Source organism: Pieris napi, chromosome 17, assembly GCF_905475465.1.
Source record: "Pieris napi chromosome 17, ilPieNapi1.2, whole genome shotgun sequence".
Classification (NCBI taxonomy): Eukaryota; Metazoa; Arthropoda; class Insecta; order Lepidoptera; family Pieridae; genus Pieris; species Pieris napi.
In genome coordinates, this window is record NC_062250.1 from 7,952,950 (window position 1) to 7,974,238 (window position 21,289).

The window sequence follows — 21,289 nt, forward strand, 5'->3', positions numbered from 1 at the left end:
TGAAATAAATTATTTGACTTTGACTTACCATCAATCTACTTTGGTGTTTCGAAATTGTCATTAATTGCAATGTTGCTTAAACATTTATATTAATACACACAAGCATGTATAAAAGTTTAACGTAATAACAAAACTTTAAACGATTTTTTGCCTTATAAGATTCGACACATAATTTACTTAAACAAATCCATAATTCAGCAATTATACTAGGTATAAAACTAATGGTGATGGTCACAACACAAAGCGCTCATCACCTATAAAGAAAAAATATTACTAAGAGACGCACAAAACACACGCATAAAATAAATCAGTGGCGCTACAACCTTTTTAGGTCTGGGCCTCAGATTTCTGTATCTGTTTCTGCATTTGTTAATCTAAGTAGGTGATCAGCCTTCTGTGCCTGATGTGCGCCCTCGACTTTTTGGGTCTAAGGCAAGCCGGTTTCTTCACGATGTTTTCCTTCACCGTTCGAGCGAATGTTAAATGCGCACATAGAAAGAAAGTCCATTGGTGCACGGCCAATATCGAACCTACGACCTCAGAGATGAGAGTCGCACGCTGAAGCAGTGAGGCCAACACTACTCACGCATAATAACTCATATATAACAGATTGAGACAAAATTATGAATACAGTGAGTTTATTTTTGCTTGTTACTTACAGTAGGGATGATCGATGATAGAAAAACATCTATATTGGCATCGATGTCAAAATCGAAAGCCCAACATTGATGTTCGATATTTATCGAAAACCGAACATCGATGTAGCATAACATCGATGTTCGGTGTATGATTATGTGTGTATGATATGTGTATGATGTATGATTTTTGCATTAATAATTGATAAAGAAATAAAATATATTGAAATGGTTCGAAATTTATTAAAAACAGATCGAATTTTTACATATTCCGATATTTTATATCAACTGACAGAATGAAAAGTAATGTGGATAAAGAAGAACCTTTTAATATATCTCTTCGTTGATAAAGAGTAGTGAGGAAGTGTGCTGTGTGAGAGAGAAAGAGTGAGCGAGACTGCGCCTACTACTACTACCTGGGCGCAAAGAATGAATACGCGTTCAAAATGTTAATAAACTTGATTTGTGGATACGTTCATAGAAGACATAATTTGTTTTATAAGTTGCATTGCATGGAGGCCGTGAGTTGCTATACCAAAAATGTCCGTCCGATTCAGTTAACATCGATGTTACGATATTTTTGGTATAGCAACATCGATGATCATCGAGCATCCCTAGCTTACAGTATTAAGGTATCAGTCAGACTTCTAAAGCCTGGGAGGTCTTATAATGCTGGTGAAAAGCGAAGTTGTAATTAGCACCTGCGCAACAAAGTTTGTAATGACTTCACGTATAAAACGACGCGTAGCAATAAATAATAACTGTTTATATAAAAATGTTCGCCGTTTTAACATAAAAATTCGTTTAGTGGCTAATCAACCTTTGACTACAGCTACTACTACTTTACTATAATATTTTTTTAATTGTAAAATTAAAATTAATGTAATTTAAATAAACCTTAAATAAATATTGTTCCTATGCGGTAAATTGCTAGACATGTTGTTAAAATGAAACAGGAATAGTATTTTATATTTTTATTAAGGTTGTTCCAAGCATTGTTTACACCAAATATCGTGAGCATTTGTAGGTTAAGTAATCTACAATAATTTGTGACAATATACAATATAATCATGACGTCATGTAGTGTTATTCTACAAAATGGTTGAAATTCGGTTCACTCGGTACTGTAGCATGAAAAGTATTGATAATTTTTGTCCTTTTTATAATACCTATCGAAGTAGTATTTTCAAAAAGCTAACAAAGATATAGAGACTAGTAATGTTACACATATTTGTTACGTTTAAAATGTCATCATCATTCATTATTTGAATATTAAAATTGTTAAATAAACATAAAGCAGTTTTGTATGGTCACAAATTGGGATATCAACACAAATTGTTTATATACTTGTGATCGTCTTTATTATAGGATAATTATTACCAATTCATTAACAAATGGTCGTACACGAACAGTTTATTAGATATGTTTAATTTTTTATGGTCTTGAACGCCTTATCATTGTAGTCAAATGTTATGATAGTGTAATATGTTAAAGGTAAATACCAGAATAAGCTTTTCAAGTTTTATACTTTATTCATACAATTATGCATAATATATAGGTGTGTAAACTTGGCTGGGGCTAGGTCACATTTGGGTTTCAATATTTTGCAAACAATTTTTTTCTGCACCATATCGCAATCGAGAAACGTTTAAAATAACAAGTTGGAAGATAATTTATTGTGTATACAGATTTTTAATAAAAAAAAATTTGATAAAAAGCTGTATACAATTCGAAAAATACTGAAATTCTAATGTATGATTGAGACATTGACAAAATATGGTTCGAATGTTAGTGAAATTGAAAATTTTCACAGTTAATATAAATATATGAATTGAACAGTATTTTATTTCATTCTTAGCTTCAAGGTTTATATCTTAGAATAATCACAAATCTTTGCATGGTGAATAAAAGCATTAAAACCTATGAGGATACCTAAGGAATCTAAGGGATTTTACATAAGGAGTAAATAGACTAACACCCAGACTAATATTTTACAACAAAGACTTACGTAAGGTAAGTATACCTTAGTAACGTAAGATAAGGGAGGAATAACTCTATAGAAAATCTGAGGAACATGTCTTACGCCGCAAATGTTCAGAAAAAAATGCCACGAACGGCCTACCCTAGTAAAATGTGATATAAATACTGGTGTGTCTGTGAGTACGTATAGTGTCTGTGCATGTGAGAACTCAGAGAGTATGGTAATAAAATATAAGTAATGGTCACACCATTTACTTATTTTTTTGTACATCATTCCTGTAGGCCTTTGTTTTATTAAAAACGTCAATATCAGAAAATCAATGATAAAAGGAATATAAAAACATGACCAAGGCAATTTTTTTAATAAGCCCATTTACGTCCTTTATATTCATTTATTTAGTCTTGTTTTTCTCATGTTTCATATTATTGTGATGTAATAAAGTGTTATTATTATTATAAATTACAAACAAGCATCAAAGTTAAATCGTCAATTTGTCTATAGGTATAAGAGAGCTGATGGCGTCCTCATAGGAATAAGTCTAGTCTCTCCGTTCTCTTTCTTTATAACCCAATACTCCCTGCCATTGATGAACTTCTTTTTCGCTTGCCCTATGGTTTTTCCAAACAAACATTCGTATGGCGGCGGACGGCTGCCATCAAATATAGCTGGTTCTATCTTTTTTGGTATCTTTTGACGGAACCTTGCATGTATGGTATCATTTTTGGGATGAATGTAGCGTTTTAGGGATATCTAGAAATACGCAAATATGTTTAATAAGCGTTATTATTTCGCCGTGGTTATAGACTTATAAATAACAGTAACACCCTAAAAATTGTTTATTGCGTTTGAGCTGTAGGCCCCTTCGATTTCCTGGGATTATTAGTTAAAAGCGCCCATTAGTAGCAAAAAAAGCAAAATGAATATCATACTTGTAATATTTGTGTTAAGTATGATGAGAGCTGCGGCGAGAGAACGTTGAGGTATTTGCTACCGTGGCTAATAAATGGTCCACCAAATCACATATTAGATTGCCTAACGCCAACCAATATAAACAGCAAACTAAAAAACTACTTTTATATGCATTTGTCGCGCTCCTAAACAAGATTGTTATGGTTACATGAATATAAACCACAGCGGTTTGCTAATGTAACTTGTTATGATTGTATTATATTTTTTTGTAAAATAAAGAAATTTAAAAAAAAAAAAAAAAAAAAGCTGGAAGAGGGTCGCCAGAACAGAACATTGGACTTGGCTTATAACCGTAAAGGGACTTTATGATTATGAATATTGAATTACATCCCTATTTCACAAAAAAAATGGGAACAAAATAATGTAGACAATAATTATAAATGTAAGATAAAAACATAATTGGTACCATATTGCATTGCGCAGTGTTAATTTGGCTTTAGTGCATTCAGGACACATTTCAAGATTTGCTCAATTAGGTTCATAAAACAGTAAACTTACTTCTGCAAGGAAGACACTAACAGCAGCAGCTAATCCCGTAATCATAATGTAATATGTCATCAGGAGATCCGTGTTTCTCAACTGCCTGTCTTTTGATTGTAAGTCCAGAGGGCAGATCTTAGTGTCGGGTAAGTAACGCAGAGAGAGGTGCGAAAGAATTCCCGAACGTATTACGCGCTTTATACTGAAAAATTTATTTATTGCATATGTTGGTGAGCAACTTCGTCTGACTAGAGTTAATGAGAATAATTATAAAACTTTATTCATGACAGAAATATGGATGAGTCAAAATAGGCAGGCATAGCACAATCTTCTTCCAAATACAATGGAAATTAATTATACTTACACCGGATTAAACAGCGATTTCAATTTCGACTTATGTTGGTATGCAAACGCTCTCCTTTTGGTCATGAATACACCAGGTGCAACTACGTACGTACATCTTTCAGCTTCGGGTACGCCCAGCCTGGTTTTTTGTAAATATTCGTTATACATAAGATATTGTAGAGAAACGCTTGGTTGGACCAACACCGCTCCTTCGGATACGTAAGGAAGCAACGAGGGCATATCATTCACTGGCAGAAAACTACCTCGTCCGGTCGCAACTGTTTTTAGTAGGAAATGAACTTCTTCATCCGGCTGAAAGAATAGAAATAATTGTAAAGTTTTTCTTATATCTCTTCGCAGTATAGTGGATGGTCGTCGCAGTCTACTCGCACCCAATGTTGATAGATTCTTGCCTTCAAGCATCGCGAGGTGACGAGAGCGAATTTCCTCCCGGATACACACACTCCAGCCCGCATAGGAGAGGAAGAAGGTGTCGCCCGGAGTGGAAATTTAGGTCTTGATTAGAAAGAACAAGGCCGCCTTGCTGGCCGGCCGGCCGATGAACAGAATGGAGATTAGAGTTAAGCCCCTAATGTTGCAGAAGTCCACAGAAAAAGGGTTGTGCAATGTGACGCCTGCTCTTTGCCCCGATGTCGATGAGATGATAAAGGACTTAGTAAATTAGTGGCCGGCATCCACCAACATGTATGTGTGGGTAGTGGACGCGCGGGAGGGGCTCCCACTTCGATGGCAAATGGTACGTACCCTGGGGTAATTCCTTTTTTTTTTGCACTTTCATCTGATTTTTCCTAAATGTGGGGGGATAAAAGGGAGGGGAAAGATAGAAAGGTAGGGGCCGTTCCCCTCACGAAACCGCACCGCCGTTTTTCTGTGAAACAGTGGTATTTTCCTGTCGTGCCTGCCCATTTGGCTGAGGCCCGAAGGCAACAGCATCGCACTCCTACTCTAAAGTCGAGTATTTAAAAAACAGAATAATACAACTAATTTGTAATAAAAACAGTAACAATGATTCTATTATTCTTACGTTTTTGACAGCATTTTCTACGGGGCCACCTTCTGTAGCAATCCATCGATAGTTTTTGTTATATAAATCCTGAACTGTTTCTATTTCCAAAGTGAATTTCGATAAGGTCAAAAAAGCGGTCAAATTCGCTGTATAGAATGCTGATAATAAAATTATAAACAGCCACCATGTCGCAAATAAAACGCGGGTTGAGTCTGTAATAAATGTTTTATTATGTAAAATATGTATGCTTCAACATTCTACTCTCAATACCTAGGTTATGAGTTCGAATCACTGCTTTTTGCGAATTAAATTTAATGTTACTTTTTAAAATTTTATGTCTCCGCGAAAAGAGTGGAAATAAATTATTACGTTCTAGACATTCGTCAAAATGTGCCATGGTAATGTGCGGTTACTGTGTCGTCCGTAATTATGAACAGTGAAACAATCGTAAAACGCTTTACGTCTAATTAGATAAATTACTGTAATGTACATTTAGTTATTCTCAAACTATTTACACTAACACATAACAACTATGTTAAAATCAAATGGGAAACAAAATATCATTTTGATATGTGTAGTGTACTTAGTATCCTAGTAATAATAGCATTACCTTATTTTATTTCTCCTGAAAAAAAATTATTTTGCTTTCCCCCGGGGAAAGCGATATTTACGATCTATCATATTCTAATAATAGTAATAATATTTCGTAATACAAGAATACGATTTTGTAATCTTGCCCGATCCAATACTATGAAATTATTTTATAGATAATATCGCTGTAAGGATTACGATATAAACATAATATTACGAATGCAATAATAAATGATCAAGAACGTATAACCTGTGTTTTCCTTATTTTCTACTTAAGTGTTTTACTGTTAAAGCCTACTACTTGATGTAAAAATATTATATGCCATCAAAAAAATAACTTGTAAAAAAAAACCAAGTCTCGCAACGCAGTTCTTCTACCGTAAAAAGGTGTGACATTATAATAAAACCGAAAACGAACAAAAGTTAGAACCTTCTTTCTTACCATGCCATAGCCACGAATATGACGATAAATAACATGTATGACCAAAAAGGTTTCTATTTATTATTGCTCTCAAAGAATAGCAAGACTTACTTGCAGAAGGAGACAACGATGTACCCTGCTTAATAAAAGCTCCATACACAAACCAAAAGCTCGGAAATAGGCGTATATAATCCTCTTCTTCTGGCATTAACTTACTACGAAGCTTCGTTAGCAGTGTCAGGCATGGTCCATATATTATAACTGCTGCCAGGGTTAATATCCTAAATAAAACTATGTATATGTATTACTATAGAAAAATTAAACGATGAAACCTCTGCGTCTGTGGCTTTTGTTTTTCTTCTAGAACAGTTATTTTAACATTTTTATGATGGCCTTATCTTTCGTAAGCTACTTAACCAAAACCAGGACTTTAATTAAGGTAGAAGAAATATCTTTTGTATTGTATAATTAGGTATAAAGAATCACATGTAAAACTTTAATATTATATAATTGCAATATTATAACACTTTAATCGCCTGATGTATTTATAGTAGGTACTCAAAAGATTTTACTTACGGCGGGAAGCGAAGAACTACATGGAGATTACCTAAAAATCTTCTAAAACTATTGATTCTGCATTTAATCTGTTGTGTAATTTAAAAGCTTGAAATGAGAGGATTATTAATTATATAAAGATTTACTTCCCTTACCAAACATTTTGGTCAAAAGGTGCAAGAAGTCCAGTACCAACCGCCGACTCCTTTGGGCGTTTTAGCATCATCATCCAGTTACACTCATCAATTACCGTTGAGAATGTTACAAATTGATCTGTGTTCTTCATAATTGGAATAAATGCCGCTGCCAGATCAATACGCTGTGGACATCGTTTTTATTTTAAAATGTTAACCATGCTGTTGGCTTCTTTACCAGCAGGCCTACTCTGTATAACATAACCCATTCACACAATATATATAACAATCCCTAAAAACTGAATTTCATTTCCGTTTCTTCAAAATCTGTGTGTTTGTGACACTTCTTGGGGTTAAAGATTGCGCCTTTTTGAGCTTAAAACTCGCTACTCCTCTCTTCGATGACACTCTCCTTAAAGATTAAGTCAGAATCGGAATACTGTGCGTTGATATATTCAATGACGTGCAGTTTTGCGGTAATTTAGAAAGGAAGGTTTAGCCTCTAAAATGCCTGGTGTGCTCGGAGACGGTACTTCAGTCCTGTCCACCGCTTACAGCGCTATAAAGTTCATATTCGGCCCCACATGGAGTTCTGTTCTCTTGTGCTCTATTCTTGTACCTTTGGGTGGGAGCTCCCCAGTACATCCTTCGACTTTACCATATTCAACGAAGAGCGGTTCGTGGCATCGACAAACAACCCCTTTCTGAACGGTTGATCCCTTGACGTTGCATCTATGACTGCATTTAGCACGGAGAGTGTTCAGAGGAGTTGTTTGGATTAATACCTAAGTTTTGCGGATTTTTCATTGGACGTCAAGGCAGAAAAACAAAATACCACCCATATCACCTCGACGTCCGACTTACCACAACGTGTTATGAGCGTTACTTAAGGCACTTTGTGCCACGCACCAGCTGCCCACTGACGTATTTCCAAGCAAATTTGACTTAGAGTCATTCAAAAAAAGCGTACCAATTCTTAAAAAGCCGACAATGTACTTGCGAGCCTTCTGGCAATGTGTGTCCATGGGCGGCGGCATCGCTAAACATCAGATGAGCTACCAGTGTTGCCCTCTGTTATAAAATTCGATAATGTTTCTATTAAAAGACTTACTTTGGATTTAAGAAGCCCAATGAGGGATTCCAGTGGTCTGTCATTGCTATACAAGATGTTCCTTTCCGGAACGACAACTTCGTAAGTGAAATTGAATTTCTTCTGTAATATATTTACCAAGTCGAATGCTGCTCCCTTGCCTATATATGTGCCATTTTCAGACCTTTCCACCCAACTATCAGGGTAATTCTAGAAAAAATACCATGAAATATAGTAATTTGTTTCTATATAGTCTATAAAAGTTTCTTTTTCTAAGGTGACTTAAAACTCATTTACTAGCTTGCTTTGCCAGTGCGTTCTGGTAGAGTGAGTGTCCATATGCAGCTGTATCACTTAATATCAGCGTCAGTTCTCTGTAACTTTCCATAGCGATGCCGACGTTTTTGTATTCTATTTCGAAACAATTATTTTAATATCCGTAGCGCTAATGTTGTAACTTTGGGATCACGGTACAAAATCTCAACATTGAAGTCGGTACAGAGTACTACTCGTGAGCATGGAGCTATAACTTCTTAACATATTGTTTTCTTGATATTTCAATTGATTATTGAAGAAAATAATTTTAGATTTAATTAAAAAATGGTAAAAAGTTTTGATGCTTACGAGTAAACATATCAGTTTATGCCTACAGGTTTTTTTTTTTTGGACTGATCCTGATTTGATTTGATGTTTTTTTGGATGATTTGGACTGATCAAGTTCGAGCTAAATAGTTTTATTTTTTTATTTATATTTTCCTTTGACTAGAATTTTCTATTCAGTAGGTAAATAATACACCCTGTTTAATATTTATTAATTACATTTCGTAACGATTTAATTAAACAGGCGTCTAAGATACAGTTTTAAATAATAATAACGAATAATATGTGTTCTTTCTTATTTCAACTAGAAATATACCTACATTGAGCGTGCCAATCCTCAGATGCGTGCCATTTACAAAATTTTCCAATCGGTGGCGTTCAGGTCTAACATCTGAATCACACAAATTTCCCTTGTTATAGATAAATAGGAAATAACAAATAATACTTATGAAACTTTTCCAATTATTTATAATTATAGATAAAAATATTACCGTGCAATGGATTATCATCTATAGTCCCGCAAAATGTCGCGTTGCAAACAGTAGAAAGGATAAGTTCTAATCCCGTCATTGCATGTCGTGTACTGATTACCGGAATACCATAGCGTTGCGTAATGAACCGTGGACATACAAATATGAATGCTTTAATGATAGGCCAATCTCAATAATCGAAAGTATAGTTAATTATGAAACTGTTTTATAAAGATCTATATTAGTATAAGCTGTTTGGATTAGAGGAACGTATTGCATAACCATAGAGCAGTGTTGGCCTAGTGGCTTCAGCGTACGACCCTCTTCCCTGAGGTCGTAGGTTTGAGCCCCAGCTGTGCACCAATGGACTTTCCTTCTATGTGCGCATTTAACATTCGCTCGAACGGTTAATCATAAGGAAACCGGCTTGACCCAAAAAGTCGACGGCGTGTCAGCATAGGAGGCCGATCACCTACCTTACCTGCCACGTTTACATGAAGCAGATACATAAATCTGAGGCCCAGACCTAAGTAGCGCATTTCATTTTTATTGAAAATTGCGGGAACTTGAAATTTACCTAAATCCATAATCTAAAATTAAATATAGAATATCTAGTCCACTTATTAACAGATAAGGAACTAAAAAAAAACTTCAAAACTCAGTACCTTATAATTAGCTTTTGCCGTATCTTTTGTTTGTTTTAAATGATAAAAGAAAACCACTGTAATTATTATTTGATTGCATACGATTGATGTAGACCGACATGCCCTATTGAAATAAGCAGTAATAAGTTCAACATGTAATTTAAGTTATAAAATAAATAAAAAATAAAGACAGCCTTGTTTCGAGTACTACAATTAAAGATATAAAACATTAAGTTTATATTATTATTATATTTAACACTGGTACAAGACTTCCAAAGCAGTAAAGGCCTCCTCCATATTCTTCCACTTGTCTCTCATTTTCGCTGCTATTTACCAACCTTTCCACACTATCTCTTTTATTTCTTCTTCCCAGATTTCTGGTGGGCGTCCTCTTCCGCCCACAGACATTTTCAACTATCCTATAGTTCCAACTAAAGGCCCTTTTTGACCCATCTGGCATCACAAACGCGGACAGTGTGACAAGACCATTTTCACTTAAATGTTTTCGTATCGTTTCACATCCGCATAGATATGAATGATGCATGTGTCCATTACTGTCCTTTTTATACTCATTAAAGTAATGTTAAGTTATTATGAAACATTAATTAAGATATTAATTAAATTTCATAAAAGCCATAATCCCACATCTAAGTCTAGTTTCATTTTATTACTGTGGCAACACGCCAAATACGAGTGATAGTTTTCTCTATCATATGCTTAATTGCCATTGTACACGACTTATGAGGTCCTAAATACTGATATAAAAATAAATTGAAAAGTAATAAATTAAATTCAAGTTATCAACGTTGTAACATGTGGTAAAGTGAAATTTACTATATTACTACTATGTACATTGTACATAGTTTCGCAATGTATTTCTTCATACGATTTTAGTTTTTGATAGTCCGAATACACCAATTTTTATTACTACACGAATTATGAGTATGAGTACGTTGAATTATAAACCTCTTCCTACTATTCTCTATCGTAGCATGCATAATACAATTTAATACAAGTAAAACGCCTACAAGATTTACGTAGCGTGCAGTACAGTGCGCATCCAATATTCCATAAGCGTATAATTGAAATTATGTAGAAAATAGATTCACTGAAAACTAATGGATCCTAGATACCGTTATCACAAAGCCATCGAATGGAATATAAAGTGTCGTCAAGAAAAGCTGAGAATGTCCGGAAAGAATGAAAACTGCTGAGTCACCGTCTGAACAAGATAAATTGGACCCGATGACGGGACCTGCGGATCCTAACTTATCGGTAGGTGAATAATTAGAATAATTCATACTTGTTCCTGTGTTTGGTTTTAAAAATATACAAACCACCCGGTAGCCACACAAAAAAAAACAAAAGATTTTTTTTGTCTGTGAATGAGATTTCTGCTTCAAGATCATTTGTCAATGTAATAGGCAAGTAGGTGATCATTCTCCTGTACCTGGCACACGCCAGGTGCACAACCGGAGATCGAACCTACGACCACAGGGATGAATCGCACGCTGAAGCCACTAGTCCAACAAGAACAAGGACTTATATCAACGTTTGATTGAATTTAATTATTAATCATGGTATCTTAAAGCTAACATGTCTCAATTCCCTAAAGTAATCAAAACGCTTAATTGAATAAACCCGCAGTGCGACAATGGGCCCAATTTTTATAGATAATCGCATCCGCAGCATCAGTCAGGTTTAATTGGTTGGAGGCGTGCCAGGTAGAACATTTCGTTAGCTATTCGTTAAGCTGGATTTCTACTTCATTAGCGCCTTCCCATCGTTAGCACGGCTTTAATCATGTGGGACCTCTGCTTCGCATACTTAACGAAAAGTTAATTTATGAAAATTAATCTGTAGGGATAGATTTAAAAATTATCTTGAATTAAAGTTGATTGAACGCTATTGCAACTTCTTGATGCAACAAGAATGCCTAAAGAGATTTAAACCGTTTGAGTTACTAAAACTAGTGTAGTGAATATAAGTACGAGCTCGGTATCTCGGACACTCGAAAATTGTGTCAAAACATAACCTTAGTTTAAATTATTATTGTAGAAAATTAAGTCTAATAAATTAAGTCGATATCTCTTGTGAACTTAATTATAAAAAAAATTGAATTTTACAACATTAGTGCTGCGGATATTGGCTGATTGGTTGGCTATATCGATAATCGGTTGCATCATTAGATGACGTTATTAGAGCTCTGTGTTAGGGAGTGGCAATTCAAGATAATCAACCTATTCTTGTATCAAAAGTCTATATTAGCTTCACAGAGTAGTAGGCTGACTTATAGGCACAATCTGACTTTTTTTTGTGTAAGTCTATAGATGGCCAACCAAGATTGCGTATGCGAAAGAGCAAGTTCTTTTTAATAGAAACTATTGTATCTCTTTTAAACCTTTAATATTTTGGTTAAGTCATTTACATTTTAAATAAATTTTTCTGTCTGTAACTATAGTTGTAGTTAATACACACGTTAAAAGTAGCTGGATTATTCTTAGAATTACCTATAATAATATTATGAAGAGGTAAAGTTTATGAGGATGTAGGGAGTAATCTCTGGATCTATTGGACCTATTTTGAAAGTTATGTAACCAATAGAAAGCCGTATATGTGACAGTCGTCGGCTATATATGAACCCAAAATGTAAAAAGACTATTTCGTTGGTCAGTTTTGCAAAGTAAGTCGTAGAAAAGTGGGTTCAAAGAAAATATTTCGCGATAAACTCAAAAACTACTGCACGGATTTATTGCAGTTTTCACTAATATCTAGAATGATTCATTACAATATAGATTTTTTTAAGATTCGTAGATGGCAATGCGAGTCTGGGGCAGGTATATATATGAATAAGAGTGCGTATGAAAGATTCTTTTTATAAACCGGGCCGGGCCAAGCGTTGCTATGGCTAAGGTTTTTGTTATATTACATAGTAGTAAACTATTCAAGGGAAACGGTAGGAGAACACCAGTCATGGGGACCACCATGCTTTATTGGTGGTTAAGCCATTAAATTGTAGCTTATGTGAAACGTTGGTACTTTCAACACAGCGCCATCTGTTAGAATTGTGCCTTTTAAATAATAAACAAATATTTTGCAATAAAATAATATTGCGGTTATAAATTGAGATGTAAGCTATCCTATCTTTTAAATTGGATCAAACTACATACGGTGTGCAAATTTGATTGATATCGGTTCGGTAGTTTAGGAGTCCATTGCGGACAAACAACGTGACACGTAATTTATATATATTAAGATTATAGGGCAGAAGGCTTATGATATTGCCATCCACAATTCACTCGCCCAAAAGCTTGCGAGAGCTTCTGCCCACCTTTTAAAGAATCTCTACTAAAAAAATATTAGCTATTCAATCTGTTTCAAATCCCCAATTTTCTAAATCCATCAAATTGTCAAAAACTTCCCCAACCCCAATAAAATGAATGAACTCTGTGTTTTATAAATCGCGTCCGATACATATCGTATACCAATATAGCAGTAAGCTGGCTTAAAATTGAAACAAAACAATGAACATTATGATGGAGAGCTTCTTAATCCGCTGTGGCTATTGCAATTTGATGGAACGAGACTAAACGTACGACTGGTCATTGTGTGTCTCAAACAAAGAGAGATAAGCGATCTCTAGAACTGATATAAAAATTAACCATATATTGGCCAGAATACAATATTAATTAAACACATTAAAACATTAGTTTAAATAAAAAATCTGTTGACAAATAATCACCTCATATTCATTTATCCTGGCTGTGAAAATCATAAATGAATAAAAACGTGTATTTTTGATGTTCATACCATAATAGATTTTTTTTCTTAACTAGGATACTACTAATACTTAAGAATTTTAGTATTTTGGTTTATAAAAAACCTAAGCTATGAAAGTATACCTGTGTTTGTATATATTTATGCACCCTTATCACCAGTAACCTTCTTAGCCAGTCATTACCAACTAATATAGTCATCGATGGAACCTCCAATGAAAGCGATACTGTGCCTTTCCCAGTCAAGACACAATTTCTACATCATTGGTGTTTTTAAAGGAAAATTTAGTTTTGGGTGTAAAAAATGTTATGCATCCTTCACAGTAAGAGGTTATGTATTGATGTATGTGGTTATAAAAATACAGTTGAAGAACAAAAGCGTCCAATATGATAAAAAGAGAATAAGCTTATAGTTTAGGGCACACAGGCGAACCTGGCTTACCCCGGATTTTTTCCCACTAAGCTGGACGTAATTGGATCCTAAATTGACCGTAGGACAATTTTGGCATTCGCTACCAAAGGATTGTAATTGCTCATCTATTTTGTGATCTCGTTGCTTTCAATAAGTTGAAAGCGTTGATTCTAAAATAATCCATGCGAAAGTACCAGTAAACAATATATATAATAACAATTCATATCTATCAGTTCTTCACTTCTGTGAACTAGATATTCTGATTTCTGGTAAAACAAAAATGTTGTTTTCAGTAGCGCGTGCGTTGTCAGACTTATTTGCATTAGATGATTTCAAGCGTGAATGTTACTAGAATTGCCAAAGGAAATGCAAAAAAAAAGTTAGTGTCGTCAGCAGTGGCAATGCGCTGAAAGAAACAAAAACTTGCCGACACGCCTTAAAAATTAAGAAATGACGTTGAAGTTTCTCTACCCTTGTACGCAAAAGTACTATTATGCTTATTTTTTGTATATAGATTTTGTTGAAAGCTATAATATAGAGATATATATATATATATAGAGCTATATATAGATAAATAAATTATTTGTGACATCTGCAAATCCATGCGTTCAAAACAATAATAATAGTGGTATTTTATTCATATAAAATGGTGCGAACACCGTTCAACACATGTACATAAAAGCTGCACCATCTTTTGTTAAATGCATGCTGGCAGTAAAAATTTCACCTTTAAAATTGTATGCCCGGACATGTATCAGACATTATTTTTATGAAATGTCCCTAAAAATGTTCTCGAAACAAACGCTAGCCGGTTTTTGTCATTTTACGTGGGCTTTTCTAGGTTGTTAAAGTTTTAAACTAGAGGGTCGGCTGGTTACGAACTAAGGAAAAAATAATAAATGGATTTCTATAAAGTAAAACATGATTTCTTAAAGTGTACAAAGTCGTTATAACATTTAATTTAGACCAAAATACAAGTTTTGTAGTTGTAGACAAAAAGTATTTTAGAATTTTCAGAGTCCAGAATTCTAAAAAAAATGTATTCCGTGTGCCGTCGATTTAAACATTGGAATTGCATGCTGCACGATCTATTATCTAATCTATGGTTTCTAACGTCGTCGACAAATAATAAATTCTTAATTACATTGCAATACATGTTTTTACCAATGTTTAGGCAAACAAAGACCTAAATATATCTAAAGATGTTTATTTGACAGTCAATCTCATATACTTTAAAAGTAAGTGGATGGTAGAACGGCAGAAGCTATTTGTATAACTTCAAATAAAAGTCAAGAACGCAGTGTATACGCGAACTTTTCTCATATTTTAGTCATATTAGTTGTCCTTCTCGAGTGTTTAACCAAGTTTGAAGATAGCATTGAGTTTTAAATAAATTACTTTGTAAAAATTATTTTTGTTTCAATTCTCTTTACGCTTTAGATTTGGTACTGGTTCCATGTGTTTTATTTTAACAGTAATATACGATTTACTAATGGCATTCTGCTAGACAACAATCAATTGCGACAGGCATATTATAATGCAATAAAAATGTATAGGATTGTCGTTAACGCAATACTTGGTCACTTAACAAATTCGGATGAGAGTTTCCACTCCCCAAATTCTTTTATTTTGCTGTAAACGTACCGTAACGTAACTTAGGATTTACATTGAAGTTTTCTGCATTCTGTGAGACTGAGCAATTTAAGCATGAAATTTGTCGGCCTGAAGGAAGAACGATGAATGTTCGCTTTCATAAATTTAATATTAAAACACGTAGAATGTTTTACTTCTACTTTATTTGTAAGAACTATAACACCTTACATATAAAAGTTTTACTTATTTATTATACATGTATGTATGTGAAATTTAAAACACAACAAATAGGCACAAAATGCGGATACCTTATATGAAAGTTGGTTATAAAAAAATATCATACGCCATTGAAGGACTATGGAATTTCTAGTAACTCTACACAAAAGCTAAAATGCTTCTGCAGCTCCAACGTGCCTTATTATCTTACCACCAAGTGAGAACAATTACACACAGGCTCATTACGATATCTACCGGTGACTAGGCACAAAGCGAAGCCGCCGTACTGTAATGTAAACACGGCGACCCAAATTACATCTAAAGAAATAAACAAAGAAGGTTTATGTTCCACCTTATTAACTCTACCCCAATTACGCCCACCTTGTTAGTATAACGTGTAATTTGCGCACCTTACGAATACGTTTCTACTGAAACAGGTGTTTAGCATTTTCGATATCACTGACGCTATGAGACTACCATAGATATCTTATATTCAGGGCTGACCTTTTTGTCTGTGTTAACATCATTACAATCTATTTATCCATATAATAGATAATATTTATATTAATAGTACCAATACGTGGAGTCTTAAATCTTTTTGCTGATTTCAAAGCGTGAGTGCAGAGCTGCAGAGCCTTCGACGATTAGCAGTAGATACAGTTATATAGGTAGATAAAGTTCATAAATCCGTAAGTACCAATTGAAGTTACGTCATTGTTTACGTCTTTGAATAATTTTATAAATCTTAAGTGAGACGTTGCCGCATATAGCTGGTATTCAATAATTGGCAACCTCGCTAGGGATCAGTGCTTATTTTTAAAGCGGTATCTAGCGGCAGCTTTCTTAACATTTTGAATTATTTGGTAATTATTGTAATTACCACATACCAATGATTTGAATATTTACTTTAATTGTCTTTGGTGATACTGCACTGCACTAAATTATAGCATTCTCGCGGTGTTGCGGACATTTAACCTAAATTCACCATAATCGTTTTAGCGATAGTTTATTTATTACTATTAAAACATAATTAATTGGTAATTTAAGCTATTCTAAGCTGGTATTAGATAGCAGGTTATGTTATCTTCATATTAGTGATTAACGTTTCTGAATAGTAAACAGGCGGTAAGCGTTATTATTAGACGCATTAATTGATTAAGATCACCCATTATAGGGGTAATATGGATTTAATTGTGTGCACCGAAAATGTCGAAGGCAGTATTAAGATCTACTTTAATTATTGTTAATCAAACGCGCACAAATATAAAATTTATAAGTTATCATACATTTTTATTTTATAACTTCAGATTTATTTTAATATATATTGTGACTATTCTATAATAATATTTATACACAGATTACAATAGGCGTAAAATCTTTGGAAACTACTGTGATTTAAAGTAATGTAACAGGCGTCTCGTAATGACAAAAATGAAAAAATAAACGACAATTTATACTTTATTTTTAACATAAAACTGTTTAATAACATATAGAGACTTTCGTAATTATAAATATGATATATTTTGTAACTCATTAAAATTAATGATATTATTTCGAAGAAGGCGTCTGTTGTGGTTTTCCAAGAAAGATAACTGTACGAAACACGAGTATTCTGTAAATGTACTGAGTACGATAAATCCAATTCGCTTTATATTTTATACTTCTGTGCCAACGCCAACGCCTCGTAATTTCCAATAGCGACAGCGATACCGATCCTAGTCACCTGGTCTGTTGTCTGGAAGTTCGATGTTGTTCTGTCAATATCCGTAGCGTCGCTGTCACAATCTCTCGAATCGCATGAAACAAACACTCATTATTCAGATCGGGATTGCTGATCTTTTAGAGCACATAGAAATTTTAAATATAATTCAATTAAGGCCTCAGAAATCTTTTTTGAGTGTTATTACGACGAAAAGGAACTTAAGCAAAGTTAAATATAGTCGTAACTAATATGGTAAGAAGCTAATGAAACTGAAATATAAATTGTTAATATTTCTAATAATATTCTACTGGAAACTTTTCATATACTTAACTTTTATATATGAGATATATTGGGTGACCTGAGCCTTGAATCATAATACATACATTGGTCTTTAAAATTTACTTATTTTCTGCCACAATTGCACCAGTATTTCATATATTTTTATAGGCCCTGAAACTCTAAAAGTCCGGAACAAAATAAGGGACAAAGTTTCAACAAAGCCAGCTGGAGCGAGATAATTGGAAAAATCCCTGTAATCCGGGATCATTTACAGCAATTAAACCCTATAACTCGACTTCTGCCACACCTGAGACTAAGTAAGGGTACAATGTATATTTTAAATGAAATTAGTAGTTTTTTTCTACGTCTTCTTCTAAAAGATCTTACTTCCAGCTGATGGACGCGGCATCATTATTTACACATTCTTTATACTGACCATAATACGAGGATAAAGTTTAAAAAAGGAATGAATGACTGATAACCTCCTTGATTATCATTTTGTGTGTATATGATATTGTTGGAATTTGATAATATTAGAGCTTCCTGGGCCTTCCATGAGATCTTATTGCGAGCCAACCTACATGTGAACAGCGTCACTGAGTCATACCATGACGATCAATAAACCACAAGGTATAGGTTTCCACGTGACCTCACCGGTAATCTGATTTCGTTCATTCAATTTGTATGAAAATCCGTTGCATGTCCACGACAAAACCAAAATGAGACCGTTAAGTCGTAACTATGACAGCAGCGATTCTAAAAAGTTACTTTTTGTTAAACTGTTTTATATCGAAGTATCCAAATTACAACATACAGAAATTTAATATTTTTTGTGATTATGAAGAAATTATATGAAATCCGTGATAAGAAACAAGACCACAATCCCCTTCGAGGGACTTCGAAGATTTACAATTTGGTATAAGATCAACGACTTTTAATGACTCGTTGAAGATTTCAGTGTTGCAACACAATTGCACATTGATTTCATGAATTATACCAAAATCTCTTGCGACCTCTTCAACGACAATTCCATGTATTAAAATAGAATAATAAATTCCACACTTTACCCTTCTTTAGGAAACAGTACATAGTATAGGTATAACTACAAAATTACGGAACTACGTAAATTAATAATAATTCGAAATGTTAAGAGATTACTCTGATAATTTGATTGCAATCAATTATGACTTAGGAAACAGTCCAAAATTTTTCAAAGTCTGTTCAGCAGGTTTTAGGATATCCACACATTTCTGAAGGAAACAGATTGCCCCCTGTTCAATGATAAATAATAAGTCGTAACCGTGCCGTACCGTAATTACTATTCAATTCATTAGCTAATTTATTTTATAGTTAATGTGTATGTACGAGTATCAATGTATACACGTATATTGTTTTCAAGATGCTGCGCGAATAGATGTATATTTTTGTGTACATTCACAACGGTCATGAATATCTGAAGATTTTCGATAGCCTTAAGTCAAGCAACAAATGTCTCAAAGCCTCGGGAGTGGATCTCATTTACGCAACACTGTAATGACATTTGCATTAAAATTAACTGACTTTGAAAACATACAGATACTTACTTCTTATTCCGAACGTATACTTAAACCTTTTTCCTTTTTCATAATACGCCATTTTCGTCAGTACTTGTTCCTGAAGATCATATTATCAGACTTTTTATGTTTATCTAAGCCTGAATTAAAACAAATACAGTACCCCATTATTGTTATTAATTAGAAAAATAGACCCAGTAGGGATACTGAAATTACAGATGCATAAATAAATTAATAAAAATGTGTTTAATTATTATATACATTGCATAATAATGTGTAAGATTTGGGAAACCTTTTAAGTAAATAATTGCTGTGTCAGGGTTCCCAGTTCTTCCATAACAAATTTCTATTAAATTCCATAACAATTGTGTTTTTGTTTTTTCAATAACAATTATTTTTAACTGTTTACACACTCACGCTTGAGAACTATATAAAAGTTTGCGTTAAGAGTACAAGTATTAATTTCTTAGCGTTTTTTACGGCCGTATTTTTGAAAACCACTCGGCGGAGTCAGATTTTTGTCGCGTCGCTTAAAAATTAACACTTTTCTTGACTCTTTTACACTTCCCGCAGAAATCTTGGTAGCGTCGTGAATAATGAAGGCGGCTCTCCAGGGCTCGAGTTTAATCATGTTTTAATCATATCGTTGCTCTTTTGAGCTTTGCGGGCGGATTAGCTCTTTTAAAATTGAAATTATTTTAAAACCTTGAGTTGCTTTTATCGTAGAAGTGAAAATATTTGTATCGTTTCAAAGAAACGTACCGTTTTATAGATTTTCTTATTTTTAATTGCTTCAAGATGCTGTACGTGGTGTGACTGCGGTGGTAGCTCCTTTTATTGTACTTGTCTTGAAGCAAAAATGGGGTACATTTTAACACTTCTTAGAATTAGACCCCAGTTGACGTTTCTAAAACATAAACAAGTTACAGTGGAAACTAACTATAACAGTCACATTTTATCTTACCGCGATATAAATTCTAGGAAGTTTAAAACACAACTCGGAACGTATTATTCAAAGTTATCATGACACAACAATGTGCAAAGTTCCATTCGGTCGGTAGTTAGAGACGCAGCATGTAGAGGCGGATAAAATACCTTTTGTTTCCTTTCTTTAAGCGAAGATAACAAATGAAAATTGAGTTCGTAAGTTTCATGCTGCGTGTGACCTTATTACAGGAATATTCTGCTTAAAAATGTTTTATTAAATTCCTAAAAAGACTTTTACTAACGTATACATATAATATCTTATGTAAAGTGTAAATAAATGTTTTTAGCTAATATAGAAAGCAAATTTATGTAAACGCAACTTGGTATTTTCCATACAATTAAATGAAAAATGTCTGTGTTATTTTTGGATACAGCCTTGCGATTCTGTAACTAAATTTTCAAACTCTCACAGCGGTTTTCGCAGGCGGTCGCACTCAAATCAGTCGTGAAGCAGTCATTTTACGATTTGGCATTCTGATAAACAATAAACTACAAGCTCCCTCCGCTTGTCAAGACGTAATGTGAAATTGCTTAACAGAATACCATGTGATTCCAAAAATGACGTGAGTGGCGAAGGGACCGTTGTTAGTGCGAGGTGAACTCACGGATTAACAGAATCGCACGGCTGGATGGAAATAAAACATATTTAAAACTACTTTGATACTACATATTTAACTTTTATTTTATTTATTAATGAAATATAATTCTAAATATCATACAGACAAAAAATATTCTGTTTATGTCGACGCTAAACGCTAAGCTTTTTTATTTTAGAATGAACAAACTCAAAACTTTTTACCAAAGAAATTCTTAGTGAGTCTCCGTCGCA

At 33.9% G+C, this 21,289-nt stretch overlaps 1 protein-coding gene across 1 annotated transcript; it reads right to left on the bottom strand.

Annotated features, from left to right (window-relative positions):
• Positions 1 to 1,986: 1,986 nt before the first annotated feature.
• On the bottom strand, positions 1,987 to 7,454 carry LOC125058131 (glutamate receptor ionotropic, delta-1-like). Its single transcript, XM_047662180.1, has 6 exons — positions 7,160 to 7,454; positions 6,561 to 6,730; positions 5,456 to 5,649; positions 4,430 to 4,722; positions 4,084 to 4,267; positions 1,987 to 3,366 (listed from the first exon to the last, which is right to left on the bottom strand). Exons 1-6 carry the CDS (start codon positions 7,288 to 7,290, stop codon positions 3,112 to 3,114), a joined length of 1,227 nt encoding a protein of 408 aa, XP_047518136.1. The 5' UTR covers positions 7,291 to 7,454; the 3' UTR covers positions 1,987 to 3,111.
• Between the last annotated feature and the right edge of the window lie 13,835 nt (positions 7,455 to 21,289).